The sequence below is a fragment of the Scyliorhinus canicula genome, chromosome 15, assembly GCF_902713615.1.
Source record: "Scyliorhinus canicula chromosome 15, sScyCan1.1, whole genome shotgun sequence".
In the NCBI taxonomy this organism is placed as follows: domain Eukaryota; kingdom Metazoa; phylum Chordata; class Chondrichthyes; order Carcharhiniformes; family Scyliorhinidae; genus Scyliorhinus; species Scyliorhinus canicula.
Window position 1 is genome coordinate 103,153,257 of NC_052160.1, and position 19,105 is coordinate 103,172,361.

The 19,105-nt window shown below is 43.2% G+C and overlaps 1 protein-coding gene across 2 annotated transcripts in view; it reads left to right on the forward strand.

The window, feature by feature from the left end:
- The window catches only part of LOC119979063 (protein phosphatase 1 regulatory subunit 12A-like), a 264,490-nt gene that overhangs the window by 153,535 nt on the left and 91,850 nt on the right, over positions 1 to 19,105 (forward strand). For both annotated transcript variants that reach the window (XM_038821045.1, XM_038821046.1), the window contains 4 exons: positions 9,910 to 10,107; positions 13,744 to 13,927; positions 15,589 to 15,710; positions 18,136 to 18,177. In XM_038821045.1, the coding sequence (XP_038676973.1) occupies positions 9,910 to 10,107; positions 13,744 to 13,927; positions 15,589 to 15,710; positions 18,136 to 18,177 (546 nt within the window). The remainder of the gene's footprint in view (positions 1 to 9,909; positions 10,108 to 13,743; positions 13,928 to 15,588; positions 15,711 to 18,135; positions 18,178 to 19,105) is intronic.

The window sequence follows — 19,105 nt, forward strand, 5'->3', positions numbered from 1 at the left end:
TCATGAAGGCAGCTAATAAAAAATCTTGATACTGATATTACAAAAATATGGCTGATTTGAAGGTGGGGAAGAGATGGACCTTTAACAGTTTAGAATATTGTACCAGAATTTACCCGTTTAGTTGAAAGTGTTTGTGAAGAAAAAGTGAGTAGAAAAAGCAAGTGAGAAAAAGGTGTAGAAATTCTAATTGGGAATTGGCAATGAACCCATTGTTAATAGCTGCTACCTCGTCGAAGCAGTTGAAAGCTACTGGGCAGAAGAGCTTCAGTAATTTTTGATGTGATAGTCTGGGATTTAAATATGGAAGCAATAAGTGAGACCAATGATAACAGAAAAGAAGAAGAACAACATTCCCAACAACTTTGCAGAAGAAATCACCAGAATAATAGCGTTTAAAAGATTTGATTATGGAACCATAGACTTCCTACAGTGCAGATAGAGGCCATTCGGCCCATCAAATCTGCATTGACCCTCTGAAATGCACCCTACCTAGAGGCCCACTCCCTGGCCCTCTGCGCCCGTAACTCCTCCTAACCTGCACACCTTTGGACCTTAAGGGGCAATTTAGCATGCTCAATCCACATAACCTGCACATCTTTGGACTGGAAGGAACTGGGGTACCCAGAGGAAACCCACGCAGACATTGGGAGAACGTTCAAATCCCACATAGTCGAGGCAGGAATTAAACCCTGGTCCCTGGCACCGAGGTACCAGTGCTAACCACTGTGCCACCTTGGTTGCATAAATTTGGAAGCAATAAGTGAGACCAATGATAACAGAAAAGAAGAAGAACAACATTCCCAACAACTTTGCAGAAGAAATCACCAGAATAATAGCGTTTAAAAGATTTGATTATGGAACCATAGACTTCCTACAGTGCAGATAGAGGCCATTCGGCCCATCAAATCTGCATTGACCCTCTGAAATGCACCCTACCTAGAGGCCCACTCCCTGGCCCTCTGCGCCCGTAACTCCTCCTAACCTGCACACCTTTGGACCTTAAGGGGCAATTTAGCATGCTCAATCCACATAACCTGCACATCTTTGGACTGGAAGGAACTGGGGTACCCAGAGGAAACCCACGCAGACATTGGGAGAACGTTCAAATCCCACATAGTCGAGGCAGGAATTAAACCCTGGTCCATGGCACCGAGGTACCAGTGCTAACCACTGTGCCACCTTGGTTGCATAAATTTATATTCACTTGCACAGGAGTATCCCGCCAGCTCTGCCGGTGTTTCCCACCACTATTCAGTGACTCTTGGTCACTGTTTTAGGCTCTGGGGAGTTTATCATCAGTTTAGCCCAAACTTATATTTTTTTTAGCTAGCACTGGAGATCAGGCTGCCATTTTGAAAGGGTGCCCCAATCTCTAAGTGAGCTTGTGGGACCCCCACATACATGAACAGTACCCCATACCCCACAAGTGAGGAATCCCTGTTATGGGGTCACTGGGGGTCCCCCTTCAGGCCGCCCAAGCCCCCTTATAGCACCCCTCCCTTCCAAGAACCCCACCCATCAACCCCTCCAACCTCCCGGAGATCCCTACTTACCTGCCCTGCACAACCCCACCCTTCAAACCTCCCAGTTTCCACCCTCCTTTCATGGGTGTGCCCCCCCCCTCTGGCCCTGACCCTTGGCAGTGCCACTCGGGCACCCTTGCACTAGCACCCTTGGACCCAGACAGTGCTCTAGCCAGCTTGGCAGTGCCACCTGAGCACCTTGGCAGTGCAAGGTGCCAGCTGGGCAGTGCCAAGGTGCCCACATTCCAGGGGCAGGGCAGGGAGCCATCCTGCACGGACCCTGACCACCCACGGATGATCTCCCGGGTGCAATTTCACCTTGTCCATGTTCTTGTGGACCAGCACTGATTGGAGCCCAGCTGCAGTTTCTCTGGGAAGTCCGGAGAATCGAGATACACCGATGGATATCAGGTGAATAGGCTTTAAGTAGGATTATGACACTCTACTTCCGTGAGTGTCGTTTGGTCCTGCCCCTTTTGGGCATAGTTCTGAATCCAGTGCCTTTCGGGACTTGGGTGAATCCTGCGAGGCTACCCGGAAGCCTGCGGAGGGCTCGCCTGGGATTCTCAGGCCGCATTGTGCTCTCGCCCGAGCGCAACGTGGCCAGAGAATGGTTCCCAAAACGTTTTAGGGTAATATAATTGAGGTGGTATAAATGGTAAGATTTGATGGGGTAGAGGCAGGGAAACCCTCCCTCTTGTGGGGCAATCCTGAACAAGTGTTCAATCTTGGGCGTCTGCTGTTAGATGTGATTCTGCGATTGGGCGGCACTGGCTGAAAATTATCAGTGCTAACAGCTACACTTGTAACGAATGTAAGATAATCAGCAAAGCTCGTAACGTGGCTAATTTATGTTTACTCGACTTGGCAGACAGTACATTCTTATGCTGTACTCACTGACTCCTGGTCAAGCAACATCTTGATTGTGATCCTTGTTTGCAAATCTCTCCATGGCCACCTCTTCTCCCCACTCCCTCTCCTATCTTAGTAATCTCTGCCAGTCCCAAAGTCCCCCCGACTTCTGCGGTCCTCATTTTCATCCTGGAAGGTGCTCCTTGAAACCTACTTCTCAAACAAACTTTTGGTCATCGTCTATTCTTATGTGGTCCAGAGTCAAACTTTGTTTTGCAATATTCCTATGGGCCACCTTTGGAAGTTTATTACATGAAGATGCTATGTAATACAAGTTGGTATGGGAAGTAATTCTCTGGCTATAACTTGTGGCCAAAGGGAAAATTCTGTGGGTTGGGGGGTGCCAAATGTTCATATCCCACTATGGCAGCAGTCAGTGGAATTACAATTAAATTAATAAAATCTGAAAATTTTAAAAAAGCTAGTCTAATGGTAGCCACAAAATCATTGTCGATTGTTGTGATAACCTTTCTGGTTTGGGAAGGAATCTGCTGTCCTTCCCTGGCCTGGCCAACTGCCTCCAGATCCACAGTAATGTGGTTGACTTTTAAATGCCCGAAGAAATGGCCTAGCAAGTCATTCAATCTTATCAAACTGCTACAAAGTCTGCAAAAAGGAATGAAACTGGATCGATCATCTAACATCAATCTAAGCACTGGAAATGTCGATGGCAAAACCAGCCTAGTCAGCCGTATCAAAGTACTCCTTTCTAACATATGGGAGCTTATGCCAAAAATTGGGAGTGCTGTCCCACAGACCAGTCAAGCAACAGCCTAACATAGCCACACTCAGGGATTCAAAGTTTACAGAAAAATGTCCCAGACATCATCACCAGCTACACTGTGGTATACAATCAGGAGGGAGTTAACCTGGGAGTCCTCAACATCGATGCTGGGCCCTATGAAGTCATGGCATTTGGTCAACATGGGCAAGGAACCAACTGCTGGTTACTACCTAACATCCCCCTCAGCTGATGAATCAGTACTCCATGGAAGAAGCACTGAAGGTAGCAAGGGCACAAAATGTACTCTGGGTGGAAGTCATCAGTGTCCATCACCAAGTGTGGCTGGGTGACCCAACTACTGACCAAGCTGGCTGAGTCATAAAGAGTATTGCATCTTTAACAGGTACTGACGGAACCAACAAGAGGGAAGAACCTGCTTGACCTCATCCTCACCAATCTACCTGTCACAGATGCATCGGTCCATGACAGTATTGATGAGAGTGACCACCACACAGTCCTGGTGAAGATAATTCCCTATCACATGAGGGTATCGCCATCGTGTTGTGTGGCACTACCATGCTAATGGGACTGATTTTAAACATGTCTAGCACTCAAAAATGATCATCATGAGGTAATGTGGGCCAACAGCATCGCAATTGTATATAACCACAATGTGTCACTTCATGGCCTGGCTTACCCCCACTCTCGCATTGCCATCAGGCCAGGGGATCAACCCTGAATCAATGAAGAGTGCAGGAGGGCATGCTGGGATCAGCACTAGGCATACGTAAAAATGAAATTTCAACCTGGTTACGGTACAATAGATTACTTGCATCCAAAGCAGTCACCAATAGACGGGTGTAAGTTATCCCATAACCAACGAATCAAATCTAATCTCTGCAGTCATGCCATACCCAGCCGTGAATGGTGGTGGGCAATTAAACCAACTGATGGACGAGGCTCCACAAATATCCCCATCCTAAAGGATAGGGGAACCCAGCACATCAGTGCAAAAGATGAGGCTGAAGCATTTGCCGCCACCTTCAGGCAGAAGTGGGTGGCATGCATGGTGGCACAGTGGTTAACACTGTGGGTGTTTCTGCATCACATTTGACTGCAGTGTTCAAGAAAGCTGCGCACCACTCCCACCACCATTTGAAGGCCAATTAAGAATGGGAAATATGAACAAATACTGAAAACTATTCCACTGGAAAACTTTGACACGTTTAGAGGTCCTAATTCTTGATTCTGTCAATATCCACCTGAACTCTGTGTAGTCAGGTCAATAGAGTCTATCAAGGATAACATTTTGAATGCATACTTGGACCCTATCTTTATTTATTGACCCTGCTTTAAGGTAACCTTGATCACTCTGTTTTCCCTCTGGCATTCTGCTCTAACACCACAGTATCTGACTTGGATGTGATATCTTTAAAGTATCATACTCCTGGAGAGTCTGAGGCATTCAATTTTTTTCTTTACTCTCTCTCAACATGCTCTCTTTCCTTGTATGGAGCTTTTCTGAGTAATTCATTATGTTTAATAAGGATTTTAATGGCCCACTGGAATTGGAGGCTCCTTCTCTGCATTGTTTACATGTGGAGCATTGGTTGTGTAAAAGAGATTTTCATCACCCTGTGACTGTAAATTCTGATCTGTTGTGGACAGTTTGCAGCAGAGACAATGATTTATTGAGAAACACAGTCAAATGGATAATTCTGAGCAATCGGAATTTAATATGCTTGCTGTTGTTCAACAGGCCCAATCATATAGGTCGCACACACAAGGAGAATTCTCTGTGGATTGGTTCTCAACTCCTACAGTTAAGGCACCAAACATTTGGGGGACACTGCTGAAGTGAATAGAGACAAACTATGCTCTCAGATCTTTATAGCTACTATATCCAGGGGAGCCACTGGATGGCAGCACATTCTGGACTTGTTCACTAATTTTAAGCATCAGTTTTAGTTTGTTCCTTTTTCTTGTGTGTGTCCCAACAGGTTGATATGTATACAGTGCGTGGCTGAAGAGAATTAGTATGCTTTTTGTTTTTGCATGCCAGTTTGTTTCTCTCTTTCAGCCCACACTCCTGGCTAGCAGTGATGTGAAATAGAGAGCCAAATATACAAGTATCTCCCTAATTGTTCGCAGCCTCACTGTCAACAAGTCTTCCATCAGTACTTCCTTGTGGTGATGCACACAGGCTTCCTCTCTTGCGGCCTCAGAATAAAGAGGCCCCAGGCAATGTAACATGCAGGACCACTGGCTCTCGAGAACTAAACAATCAAATGTTACAGTGCAGGAGGCCATTTGTCCCATCTTCTCTACACCAGCTCTCTGAATGAGTGATTCACTTAGTGCCAATCACCTGTCTTTTCTCACTAACCTTGTACATTCATTTTAGATAACTAATTCTCTTTTAAATGCTTCAATTAAACTGCCTCCACCGCACTCAGGCTATTCATTCCAGAACCTTGACCACTCGCTGCGTGAAAAAGTTTTCTTCGTATCATTTTTGCCAATCACTTAAATCTGTTCCCTCTCATTCTCAATCCTTTCACAATGAGAACAGTTACTCCCTAGCGACCTCTATCAATTTCCTGTCCACCTTTTTTCAAGGAAAACCATCTCTGCTTCTCCTGAATCATTTCTGCAATATCCAATGCTTTCATATCCTTCCTAAATTACAGCGCTCAGTTCTCTTGCTAAAGTCAAATTAATGTCCTATACAAGTGCAATGCGTAACCTTGACTCATGTACACTATGCCCGTATTAATAAAGCCATGGATACTGTATGTTTCATTAGCCATGCTGACAACCTGTCCTGCCACCTCAGTCACTTATGCAGATATACACAGATCCCTCTGATCCTGCACCACCTTTAGGATTGTACCCTCTTATTTTATATTATTCCTCCATGTTATTCCTATCAAAAATAATTTACTTTAGAATGTAATAATCTTTATTATTGTCACAGGTAGGCTTACCTAACACAGCGATGAAGTTGCTGTGAAAATCCTCTAGTTGCCCCACACCAGTGCCTGTTCGGGTACACAGAGGGAGAATTCAGAATGTCCAGTGCAGCTAACAGCACGTCTTCAGGACTTGTGGGAGGAAGCCGGAGCACCTGGAAGAAAACCCACAGCAAACATGGGGAGAACGTGCAGACTCCACACAGACAGTGACCCAAGCTGGGAATCGGACCTGGGACTCTGGAGCTGTGAAGCCACAGTCCTAACCACTGTGCAGTGAAACAGCAGCTGAGTCTTGTAGTAATCTTTATTATTGTCACAAGTAGGCTTACATTACACTGCAATGAAGTTACTGTGAAATTCTCCCAGTCTCCATACTCCGACGCCTGTTCGGTGTTGAGATCCATTGTAGAAGGATAGTCTTGATGTTCAGAGAAGCCGAGGAATTTGAAGCAAAATTTAAGAAAAGTGATAGTAGAGTTAAGTGCAGGGGAACATTTAGGTAGTAGTGATCACAGCACAATACGGTTTAAGATAAAGGATGAGGAAGCCTGAGGCTAAAGTAAATACATACAAAAAGTCTGATTTTAAGGGGATGAGTATGGAATTAGGTAAGATAAACTTGAAAATTGACTGACAAACCAAAAACTAGAGCATCAGTGAGTAACATTTAAAAGAACAATCAATCAAGTCTGCAAAAAATATATTCTACTAAAAAGCTGGAGCAAACAGCCAGTAATGACACATCAAACATAAAGTGAGAAACAAGAGAAAAACTGAAACAAAAATATGAGATATTAATTAAGATTAAGACCCCAAAAGCAATAATGACAAACAGGAATATAAAAAAGACAGAAAATAAAACAATGAGGAAGGCAAAGGTGGAAATATACAGTAAACGGCAGAACCCTTAAGAGTATTGATAGGCAGAGGGACCTGGGTGTACAGGTCACTGAAAGCTTCAAGGCAGGTGGAGAAGGTAGTCAAGAATGCATATGGTATGCTTGCCTTTATCATCCTGGGCACGGAGTTTAAAAATTGGCAGGTCATGTTGCAGCTTTATAGAACCTTAGTTAGGCCGCACTTGGAATATAGTGTTGAATTCTGGTTGCCACACTACCAGAAGGATGTTGAGGCTTTGGAGAGGGTACAGGATGTTGCCTGGTATGGAGGGCATTAGCTATGAGGAGTGATTGGAAAAACTTGGTTTGTTCTGACTGGAACGACGGAGGTTGAGCGGCGACCTGATAGAAGTCTACAAGGTTATGAGGGGCATGGACAAATGGATAGTCAGAAGCTTTTTCCCAAGGTGGAAGAGTCAATTACCAGGGGCATAGGTTTAAGGTGCGTGGGGCAAGGTTTAAAGGAGATGTACAAGGCAAGTTTTTTTTACACAGTGGAGGGAGCCTGGAACTCGCTGCCGGGGGAGGTGGTGAAAGCCGATACGATCTTGACTTTTAAAGGGGGGGTCTTGACAAATACATGAATAGGATTTAAATAGCGGGATAGGGTCCCCGGAAGGGTAGGCTGGTTTAGTAAAGACAGACAGCATGGTCGGTGCAGGCTTGGAGGGCCGAAGGGCCTGTTCCTGTGCTGTAATTTTCTTTGTTCTTTGTTCAAAAAGATCCACTGGCCACTCTTCATCCCTTCCCTAGTTCCAAAATGAAACTCAACCTTTTATAAGCCATCATTTTACTGAAGTTGTTTGCAGGAGGTGTTGTAGCAACTACTGACCCTGCCCTAATCCGGGTCTCTGTCCAGGCTGACAGGCGCGACTCCATTTCCAGCTCTTAACAGAACAATGAAAGGCATTCCAGTTATGCTCAATTCTAATAACAGTAGTGTGTAAATCTTACACACGAGGCAAAATGGAACTAGAAAACAGGCATGTTTTGTGAAGTGTCATTTAAGAACTGTGGAATGAGAGGAGAAAAGTCAAGGCCACAGTGGTTAACTGTGAAGATGAAAACAGCCCTGAGGTCATGCAGGAATAATAATAGGTGCAAGGGTGCCAACACAGAAAGGTAGTGAATGTGGTAAACAGCATTAATTAAAAAAAACTGATGCATAGCCCCAAACATAGCCCTATACGATGTTACATGTCAGAATAACTTAAATTCTGTTATGGAATGCCATGATTTTTAACCTGCGTTTTGGGTATTGCCGTCTGAATTTTTTTTTTCTTCCCACTGTGAATCTAAGCCTCCATGCCCTTAATGCTGAGAAAGCTATTTTGAGAGTTCAGGGGGAGATGGTTTGCCCATAATTAGGACCCAGTTCTGTCAGCTGAGTTGCACACAAAATCTAAAGATCAGAAATGTTAATTTCAAAATGCACCACTGCAAATTTTATTCTGTGGGGTGTTTTGACACCCTTGGAAGTGTAAACATACAGCATGTGATTCCCATAATATCAACCTTTATACAAGAATGCAATCTTTTCTTCGCACTTGCACCGTCAGTTTAATTTAAAAACCTAGTTACTTTCCCATGACCATAATCCTTTTGACTGGGATGTTACATTGCGTCATAGGTGAGGCCCTGTCAATTGTTTACCCCAGGGCAGCTCCAGATGTCATTATTTCCTTGATACAGACATGAACAAAAGAGCTGAATTCCAGAGGCAAAGGTGAGAGTGACTTGCCTCGGCAACAAGCGTTTGACCAAATAAAAAATCATAGAATCCCTACTGTGCAGGAGGAAGCCATTCAGCCCAACAAGTCTGCACCAGCCCTTGAGCATCCGATTGGGGGTCAGTAACAATGCACATGGCTGGGGTCACACCAGCATGGAAGAAGATGGCTGTAGCTGTTGAGGTAATTCTCTCAGCCCCACGACGTTGCTGGTGGAGTTCCTCAGTACAGTGTCCTAGGTCAAACCAACTTAGTTGCTTCAGCAATGACCATCATAAAGTTCGAAGTGGAGACGTAATCTGATGTTTGCATAATTCTCCGATCCATTCGCAACTCCCTACTGAAGCAGTCCGGGACTGCAATGAAACATGGAGAATATTGAAGCTGAGGCAAATTAATACTTTCATGCAATAAAGTGCCAGGCAATGGCCATTTCAGCAAGAGCCTGGCCCCGCCGCGCGCTCGCTCTGCCCCGCCACACCGCTCGCTCTGCCCGCCGCCGCTCGCTCTGCCCCGCCGCCCGCTCGCTCTGCCCGCGCCCGCTCGGCCCGGCATCGCTCTGTGCCCCGCCGCCCGCTCGCTCTGCCCGCCGCCCGCCTCGCTCTGCCCCCTCTCCTAGCTCTTCCTTGCGTTCAGACAAGATTGCACTGCTTTTAAACCAACCCTTCTCTTGCGCTCTCTCTCTATGCGCCCTTCTCATGCTCGCTCTCTCTTGCATCATTCTCGCTCTCGCTCTCCCCCCTCCCCCCCCCCCCCTGCTGTCCTACACCGTCCCCTCTCATCCCTGCTCCCTGCGAGGGACAGTGAGGTGGATGCTCCTTTCCCTTCCACTTGATTCCTCTTGATTGGACCTGAAGTCTTGACTGCCTTACCCAGTGCCTTGGTGCACACTTTTATAAATTTGGAGTACCCAATTCTTTTTTTCAATTAAAGGGCAATTTAACGAGGCCAATTCATCTACCTGTACATCTTTTTGGGTTTTGGGGGTGAAAACCCATGCAGACATGGGAGAATGTGCAAACTCCAGACCAAAATGACCGCGGCTGGGATTGAACCCGGGTCCGTGATACTGTGCTTCCCCTGGTGCCCACTTTTGAAACCAAATTTGAATCACTTGTAATTGTGTGATGTGTTTTGTTAAACTAGGGTGTAACACTAACAGATCTGCAGGAAGCTGAGAAGACATTCAGTCGATCTCGTGCGGAGAGACGAGCTCGGGAACAACAGGAGAAGGACGAAAAGGAAAAGCAAGATGTAGAAAAGCAGGATGAGAAAGAAAAGCCATTAATTGCACAGGATACAGAAGAGTATAGAGAAAGATTGAGTAGCGGCCAAGAAGGAGAGGTATGTTGAATTAACTGTGATATTTCCAACACAATTGAGTGGTTGAATAATTTGGGGCAATCAAAATAAGATGTAACCTAAAAGTGCCTGAAAACTGCTGCTGAAGGCAAATTCATTTCTATTCCTTGCTGAAGAGCATTCATACAAAAAGCAGCACCTTGACTGCTACACTGACAGTGAACAGCTTCTCTTAACTGTCAGGGCCCTTTCTGTTGATTCCCTATTTTCCCTTTCTTTATTTTTCCCAGTTTCATTTTGATCCATGGATGCTTAATGGACATGTATCTTTAAGTCAAGCAGCAGAGAGAATGCAGAATTCAAGAAGTTCCAACATAGTATTTTGTGCTAGTGTATGAACAGGAGAAGTCAAACTTTTCAGCCCCAAGCGATGAGATGGGACTCTGTTCGATTGGCTGGCTGGTTGTCAATGAGTTAGCCAAATGGGCGTATTCTGTTGGGTAACAGTTGGTGATTGGCCCCTGCCTGAGTGGGATGATTTCTAGAGACCTAAGGAAAGCAAGTTGAGACCTGGACACACAGCGAAAAGGACCTGCTGTCGCTCCCTCGCAGTTTCACTAGAAATGCTGTGAGCTGCTGTATTTCTGAAACTGCAGAGACCTGAATGAATCTACACGTTAAAAATCCTCAACCAGCCAGCGAGGGAGGTTTTACTGAACAAATTTGGATTTAGATGTGAGTGCGCAATATGATGGTGTTCCGATCCCAGACCAGACGCTCAGGTTTTTGGGAGGGACCAATTTTGTTTAAAGTAGGCAAAGAGCGAGATTCAAGACGCTTGCTGAGAGAATAAAGCCAGTCATCCTATGGGTTTTAAACAAACAAAAATAAATTTTAAAGTTGCAGAAACAAAATTAAATTTACAAAAATAAATAAATACAATATTAAAAAAATATTCACAATTTCTATTTTATACTGTATTTAGGATTAGTATGATGTACATGGAAACAACAGGCAAACTGAGATCGAACACACCACATTGTTTAAAAAAAATAGCAAATGCTCCAAGGTTTCTTTTGTCATTCACCTTAAATCAATGTGCACTGGTCTTGATCTGTCTAGCAGTAGGAGCAGTTCCTCCATACCAGACTCCCATGACTCTGAACGCCAATCAAATCTCTTCTCAACCTTCTCCAAGGAGAACAGCCTCAACTGCTCTAATCTATCATGTAACTGAAGTCCCTCAATCCAAGAACCATCCTTTAAATCTTCACTTCCCTCGCTTGTATTCCTTCACATTCTCCTAACATGTGGCACCCAAGATTTGTGACTACCCTAGTTCGAGCTGCAATAAGGTGTGCTTTCTGTGCACTATGCCATTGGTTCCCCTTTAAGGTCACCGGACTAGTAATCCAGAGGCTCATTGCTCAGGGTTCAAAGTGGGCTGGTTCAATTTAAATTCAACTAATAAGATCTGGAATTGAAATCTAGGGTGCGATTCAATGACCCGTTACGCCCTGCTGGATCTAGGTGCAACGGGTAAATTGTGCGCAAACCCCAAATCTGGCTCCACGCCTGGAGCTAAGCTTTATGCAAGTCACCTGACTTACAGCTCATTTAAATACCCAGATGCCAGATTCACCCGCCTGGGACTCTCAGGCTGCGCTTGGGAGACCTTACCAGGGCGTTGTTTGGTACAGGTCCACACAAACATAGACCAAGCGTAACGACACTGGAGGGGGGGTTTCCAGGCCATTGCAGATCCTCCCCCGGTGTGGCCAGGGACAGAGCATTGATGCACTGCCGCCCATGCACCCTGGTCGTCCCGCCCTGGAACTGCCTGGTGTCAGGCCCGTGGGGGGCGTGAGTCCCTTGCCTCCCCAAGGTGTGGGCGGGTCAGAAAATTGGGCTGGTGGAGTTCGGGATAGCCAAAATGTCACCCAGATCTGTGGGAGCCTTTCCAGCTTGCCAGCAGGAAATCCCTCTGAGTGCAGCCTTGGTGGGGACAAACTCCCATAGCCCAAAGGAAACGGCATAATATAATTGATTTACAGGATGTTTCTTGGCGCTGCAGCCGCTGAGAAACATGTCGCTAAACGTGCCGTTCAACGGACTTTAACTGACTCTGCTGAATCGTGAACCTTAGTTCATTTCGGGTGACCATAAATCCATCTTTTTCACTAAAGTTCTTTAGGAACGTAAACTGCCATCCTTACCTATTCTGGCCTCGGTATGACTGCAGACCCCATGTGGGTGACTCTCTGAAATAACTTAGCAAGCCATTTCAAGGGTAATTAGCAAATGTGGCCTTGATACCCACATCCTATGGATGAATAAATAAATAAAATGCCTCTATTATGTAATCCATCTGCCCTCATTAACCACTTTCTTAACTTGTCCTGTCAGTTTTAACAATTTGAGCACATGTACTTTGTGGTCCCTCTGCTTCTCCATAGCTTCTAAAATTATAACCTTATGGTCCCTCCTTACTCCTACCAAAATGAATCCATTCACACTGCATTAAGTTTCATCTGCATGTTTCCACCCATTTCACCAGCTTGTCAGCCCTCTTGTCAATATTGCCCTCAAGTCCACAAAACTGCCAAGTTTTGTATCACCTATAAATTTTTAAATTTTGCTCTGAACACCTGTAGTTAATATATATCAAAAAACAATGGCCGTATTACTGACCTCTGGGGTGCCACATTGTATATTTCTTTTCAGTAAAACAAACAGCCGTTCGCCACTACATTTTCCTGGAACTCTGCCAATAAGCTGCCACCATCCTGTTTATTCCATGGACTTTAATTTTGCTGATGAATATTATTTGGCACTATTGATCAAATGCCTCAATGTGCTTAAACGTGAAGACAGCATTCAGTACTGTACATACTCTGCCTTTCTGTGTCCACTCAACACTATTACAATTATGCAACTGTTGAGAATTTTCCCTGCCTGGATGATGCTGTCTATCTACAAAGCTGAAAAATTAATATTATTCCATCCTGCTGAGCAGGCTTTCTATCAATCCACATCCAACAACCTGCTCTGAAAGCACTGCTCACATATTGACAACCATAACAAATTCCACCACAGTGGCTGAGACAATCCACAATGTTGTAAAACAATCAACCTTATTTTAAATAAAACAACCCACAGCATTTCTTTAAAAAGGTAAATTTGTTCTATGTCCCAATGTTAATGGGTGGATTGTTTTTTTTACATTTCCAAAATGCAGATCTAAATTTCCATGGACCATACCCTACACGGCAGATTTTACATTCACTGATATACACATGTTTTGAACGTAATTCAGAAAGAAATTCCCAAACTAAAGTGCCTGCTGTGATAGTGGAATCGGACACTTGAGGAGCTTTCAAGCAGTTATTGGATAGGCACATGAATCACACCAGAATGATAGGGAGTGGGATAGCTTGGTCTTGGTTTCGGACAAAACTCGGCACAACATCGAGGGCCGAAGGGCCTGTTCTGTGCTGTACTGTTCTATGTTCTATAAAGCTATTTTGAAAACAATTTGCATTCAGATCACTGATTACACCTACAGCAGATGCTCTATCTCAATTGTGACTCGAAATAAACATTTATATGATAGAAGTATTGTATAATTATTTCCTAACTGTTCAGAATTTTAAAGCATTTTGTTTTCCTTGTCATCAGTCTGGGTATCGCCAATCACGATATACATCACAACCAGATAGTCCAGTTGCATCTCTCACATCGCCTTCCACATCAGGCAGCTTCTCGTATTCAGGCACCCAACTAAACCGCCTGAATGGAGTTATAGATCAAGCACCTTACATCTCGCACTCGAGGACTTTATCCAAGGAAATGGAGAGCAATGGTAAACTCAAATAATCAGTTATGTTTGTTGATCTTATAACAGTTTGCATTTATGAAATGCCTTTAATGTGATAAAACATCCCACATACTTTCCACGAATATCATGGAGCAGAATTTGTCACTATGCCACATGAGATATTAATAATAATCTTTATTAGTGTCATAAGTAGGCTTACATTAACACTGCAATGAGGTTACTGTGAAACTCCCCATGTCATCACATTCTGGAGCCTGTTCGGGTACACTGGGGTAGAGTTCAAAATGTCCAATTTACCTATCAAGCATGTCTTTTGGGACTTGTGAGAGGAAACCCATGCAGACACTAGGAGAACGTGCAGATTCTGCACAGACCGTGACCCAAGCTGGGAATCGAACCTGGGACCCTGGCACTGTGAAGCAACAGTGCTAACCACTGTGCTACCGTGCCACCCATTAGACAAGATGACGAAAAGCTTGGTTAGAAATGTAGTTTGTATGGAGCATCTTAAAGCAGAGAAGAGAGGTGGAGAGAGAATTCCAGTGTTTGGGGCCTGAGCAATTGAAGAGACAGCCGACATTAGTGGAGTAATTGAAATCGCAAACGCTGAAAATTAATCTTGAAACTGTTGCAAATGTTTCCATATTAAACTATCAAACAAGTGTTCAATGAGCTTGTAACACAGTATGGACTGATAATATTCTAGCAAATGTTCGCTGCAGTTTGAGATTGGCATTTTTTAAATTAACCCTTGCTGAAACATAGAAAAAGATTTGTTCTGGGCTCATCCAATTTAGAAAGTTTAATGCTTTCTCTTGATTTTATCTAATCTTGATAAGTTGATTGAGTCTTTAAACAGTTACTTTTCAATGTAAACTTTGATAACGTGCATATAAAAATGGCAGAGTAGTATCAGCCATCCGACGAAGTGTTTGCTGTAGGTGATTTCCTGTGACAATAATGTTACATGACAGAATCAGGTAAAGGAAAATGCATAACACTTCATTAAAATGATAAGTATTAAAACATTAGTTATTAAAAGTGTAGAGAAGCATAAAGAAGAAAAATGTATAATGCCAAAAAAAAATCATTAGGACTAGATGAAAGAAACTGGCCAGTGGATGACTTAGCAATGTTCAGCATGCTTAAAGATATCTTTCAAAATTCCACAAATCAAACAATAATATTCTAAGGAAAATTATAAAGATAAGTGAAGCCTCAAATTAAAGATTGTAAGCCTAAACCAAAACACTGGAGATAAACCAGAATTCCAATGAATAACCACAAAGTATTTTTTTTTGTCCAACTAAACTCCTACCAAGATAATCTTCCTTTCTCCATCCAATCCTCCCCACTGACTTGCCTTCTGTTCCCTCCTCTGTCCTCCCACCCCCCAGCCTTTTTTGCATCCCTCTTCCTCCCTTTGCTTCCATTTCCTTTTGCTCCACTTTTCTCTTGCACCACTCCCACATGTCCTCACTCTCGTTCAGGCATCCAGCTTCCCTTCCTCCCATTAATCCTTCCCCTTCGCCCAGTTCTAATATGACAAGTGAAGTGTTCTTGTATGAAAGATTGTTTGAGTTTGTACAACTTTCACATGCATGGCAGTGTCTATTATTAATAATGGTTAATAATGAAAGGGGCAACTCTTTGAATAGTTCTGGTTTGTGATTTATTTTGAAAAGATGACTCTGAGAAAACAAATGAAGATGACAAAGATGTTAATGACCGGCAGCTTTCAATAAGAGAAAGACGACGGCCCAGGGAGAAGAGGCGATCTACTGGAGTGTCATACTGGACTCAAGACGTTAGTATTTCTTACTGATGTGTTACACACTGAGTGAATGCTTGGCTTTGGAGAAAGAACATTTTCTTGTAACAATTGAAATATATTTTAAAGTGAGACATGTATAATTAATGTTAACATTTTTCTTTGGACATCACTACTTAATCTATTTTAAATAGAAATTTAGAAATTGCCTCGACTTTTTCTGAAATATCGAAAAGCTCTGCAAAAAAAAAAAAAAAAAATTTGTAATACTTCTGTTACGACACCCTGGGCCAGTGTGCAGTCAATTCCAACCCCGCAGGCCCCGGAGTCCCAACGCAACTGAATTAACCAATAATTTATATAAAAATCCAGAAATCTTTGGCCCTTGTCTGCCCAATAATTAGAGTCACCAGGTTTGTAAGTTGAAACACAAGTACTGTTTATTGATAACAGAAATAAAGACGAGATATGCAGTAATCTTAGCCTTCACCTGGGCCCACATCTATCCTTGATATGATGAGTGATACCTATGGATTATAAATAGTCCTGACTGAGATTGGATTTGGAACTCTGAGCTCCATTCCCAGTAAGTACAAGCCTGTGGCATCAAATTGTGTATTCGGTTCATGTAATTTGGGTAGGTGGTAAATGGTAAAAACTTTTACTATTGCATTAAAGAATGAATGTTCTCTGAGCCCAAAAGAACTCCCAAGAAAATATTCATGAATACATTGAATAATTGCAGGATGCTTGTCTGAACAAATTAAAAGCTGTGAGTTGATGCAAAAATTAGTTTAGACCTTGAACTGAACTTGATATCTTGAAAATTGCTCCCAATACATGGGAATGAATTTAAACTTGAATAGGCAATTAGCCCTACTAGCCTGCTTCAGTCTAGGGCCTCCACTCGACAAAATAATCCTAATCACATTAAACCACCCTGTTTCCTGCATCCCCATCAACTTCTCTTCCTTCGTCCACTTATCCAATCTAATCTTCAACACTGCAGCTTTCTTCCAACCACTAATGCTAGAAATGAATTCCACCACACTGTACTTTGTGTGAAGCCACTTGATTCTAAATCTCTTGCATTTAATCTAGTGCTTGAGACCTCTCGTTCTTGACATTTTAAATGACAGGAAACTATCCACTTCTACCAACTGTATCCCATCCTTCCATAATTTGAAACACCTCTAATATTCAAGCATTCTGAAAATGTGCTGTGAAATTTAGACAGTTTTATTTCTTGTTCATAGAATCATAGAATTTACAGTGCAGAAGTAGGCCATTTGACCCATCGAGTCTGCACCGGCTCTTGGAAAGAGCACCCGACTTAAGCCCACACCTCCACCCTATCCCCGTAACCCAGTAACTCCACCTAACCTTTATTTGGACACTAAGGGCAATTTAGCATGGCCAATCCACCTAACCTGCAAATCTTTCCACTGTGGGAGAAAACTGGAGTGCCCGGAGGAAACCCACGCACACATGGGGAGAACGTGCAGACTCCGCACAGTCAGTGACCCAAGCTGGGAATCGAACCTGGGACCCTGGAGCTGTGAAGCAACTGTGCTAATCACTTTGCTACTCTGCTGCCCCTTCCTTTTTGTTTACTCGAAACCAATTTTGGATCCATTATGCAGTTATGTTAATGATGACAGGCACACTAAAAATCAGTAGTTGTAGTGTATCTGCCAGCTCACCATGGGCCTATTGCAGTGAGCAAGTTGAAAATGTTATGTAAACATTGAGTAGAGCATTAAAAAAAAAATCCAGTGTCTGGATAGAACATAGAACAGTACAGCACAGAACAGGCCCTTCGGCCCTCGATGTTGTGCCGAGCAATGATCACCCTACTCAAACCCACGTATCCACCATATACCCATAACCCAACAACTCCCCCCTTAACCTTACTATTAGGACACTACGCATAATTTAGCATGGCCAATCAACCTAACCCGCACATCTTTGGACTGTGGGAGGAAACCGGAACACCCGGAGGAAACCCACGCACACACGGGGAGGACGTGCAGACTCCGCACAGACAGTGACCCAGCCGGGAATCGAACCTGGGACCCTGGAGCTGTGAAGCATTTATGCTAACCACCATGCTACCGTGCTGCCCATGTGTACCATACTGGAGTTTTGAGCCTAAATTGTAGCCATGTATAATTTAAAATGCTTGTGGTTAAACTAGTGGAAATGAGTCATGTTGGATTTGAGTATTACTGTACAGATGTGAACAGGTTTGCAATATTGTTTGAGAAATTATCCAGGTCGTCTTATTATCTAGAAAATTCAAACTTGGCAACAATGTTTTTTATGTATAACAAAATGGAGCTATTTCAAAAGTATTCGTGTGTGTGTGTGTGTGTGTGTGTGTGTGTGTGTGTGTGTGTGTGTGTAAATATATATGTAAATTGGAGTTTCAGTTTCTAAGCATAATTTTTCTTTTCTTTAGGGTGATGAAAATGATGGAAAATGGGAAGAGAAAGATGTCCGGGTAAGCTTAAAGATAATCCTCTAAGCAGGTGTGAAGTAAAGGAAATAAATTTTGCATTTTATATAGTTTTATCTTTTTCTTTATCCTCAATGTTTGCACTGGAAACAGTACTGTAAAAGCATTATAACCACCAATGTAAACCAGACTGGACAATTTAAGACAAAATGAACTTGTGTAATATTGCTGGAAGTACAGCACCACTATGTGCTGAAAACTTTGAGCAATATTCTAAACCTATTTCCTGCAAAAATGCTTGTTCTTCAATTATTTTTTGATGACTGCTGCAGTGGAACATGGTTACACATCTTGGTCGTATCTATAAACTGAGCACTTGACTGAGCAGTAAGAGAGTGAGCAATGTCAGTTTTCTTTCTCCAGGTAAATACATTTCTGAGTAATCTGCCAATGGCCTGTGTTCATTGTTCTGTTGCTGAAAAGCTAAAATGTTGCGGATCTGAGCAACTTGCTTCAGTTTAAGAAATAGCATTTGGCTCTATATCCCTTTTACCTAACACAAGTTGTTTTGCTGTATCTGTATTTCAAGTTAATAGTGAAAGTTATAGGCAGCACGGTGGCACAGTGGTTAGCACTGCTGCCTCACGGCGCTGAGGTCCCAAGTTCGATCCCGGCCTTGGGTCACTTTTCGTATGGAGTTTGCACATTCTTCCCTTGTTTGCGTGGGTTTTACCCTCAACCCAAAGATGTTCCGGGCAGATGGATTGGCCACGCTAAATGCCCCTTAATTGGAAAAAATGAATTGGGTACTCTAAATTTATTTTTTTTTAGAAGAAAAAGAAAAAAAAGTGATAGTGAAAGTATCAGTGATAGTGATCAAAAATGTAGTATTGCTTACTTGGGGAAATTGATGATAGAAAAAACAAACTCTCCAGAATTGACTCGGAAATTATCTCTATTTGTATCACTAGTT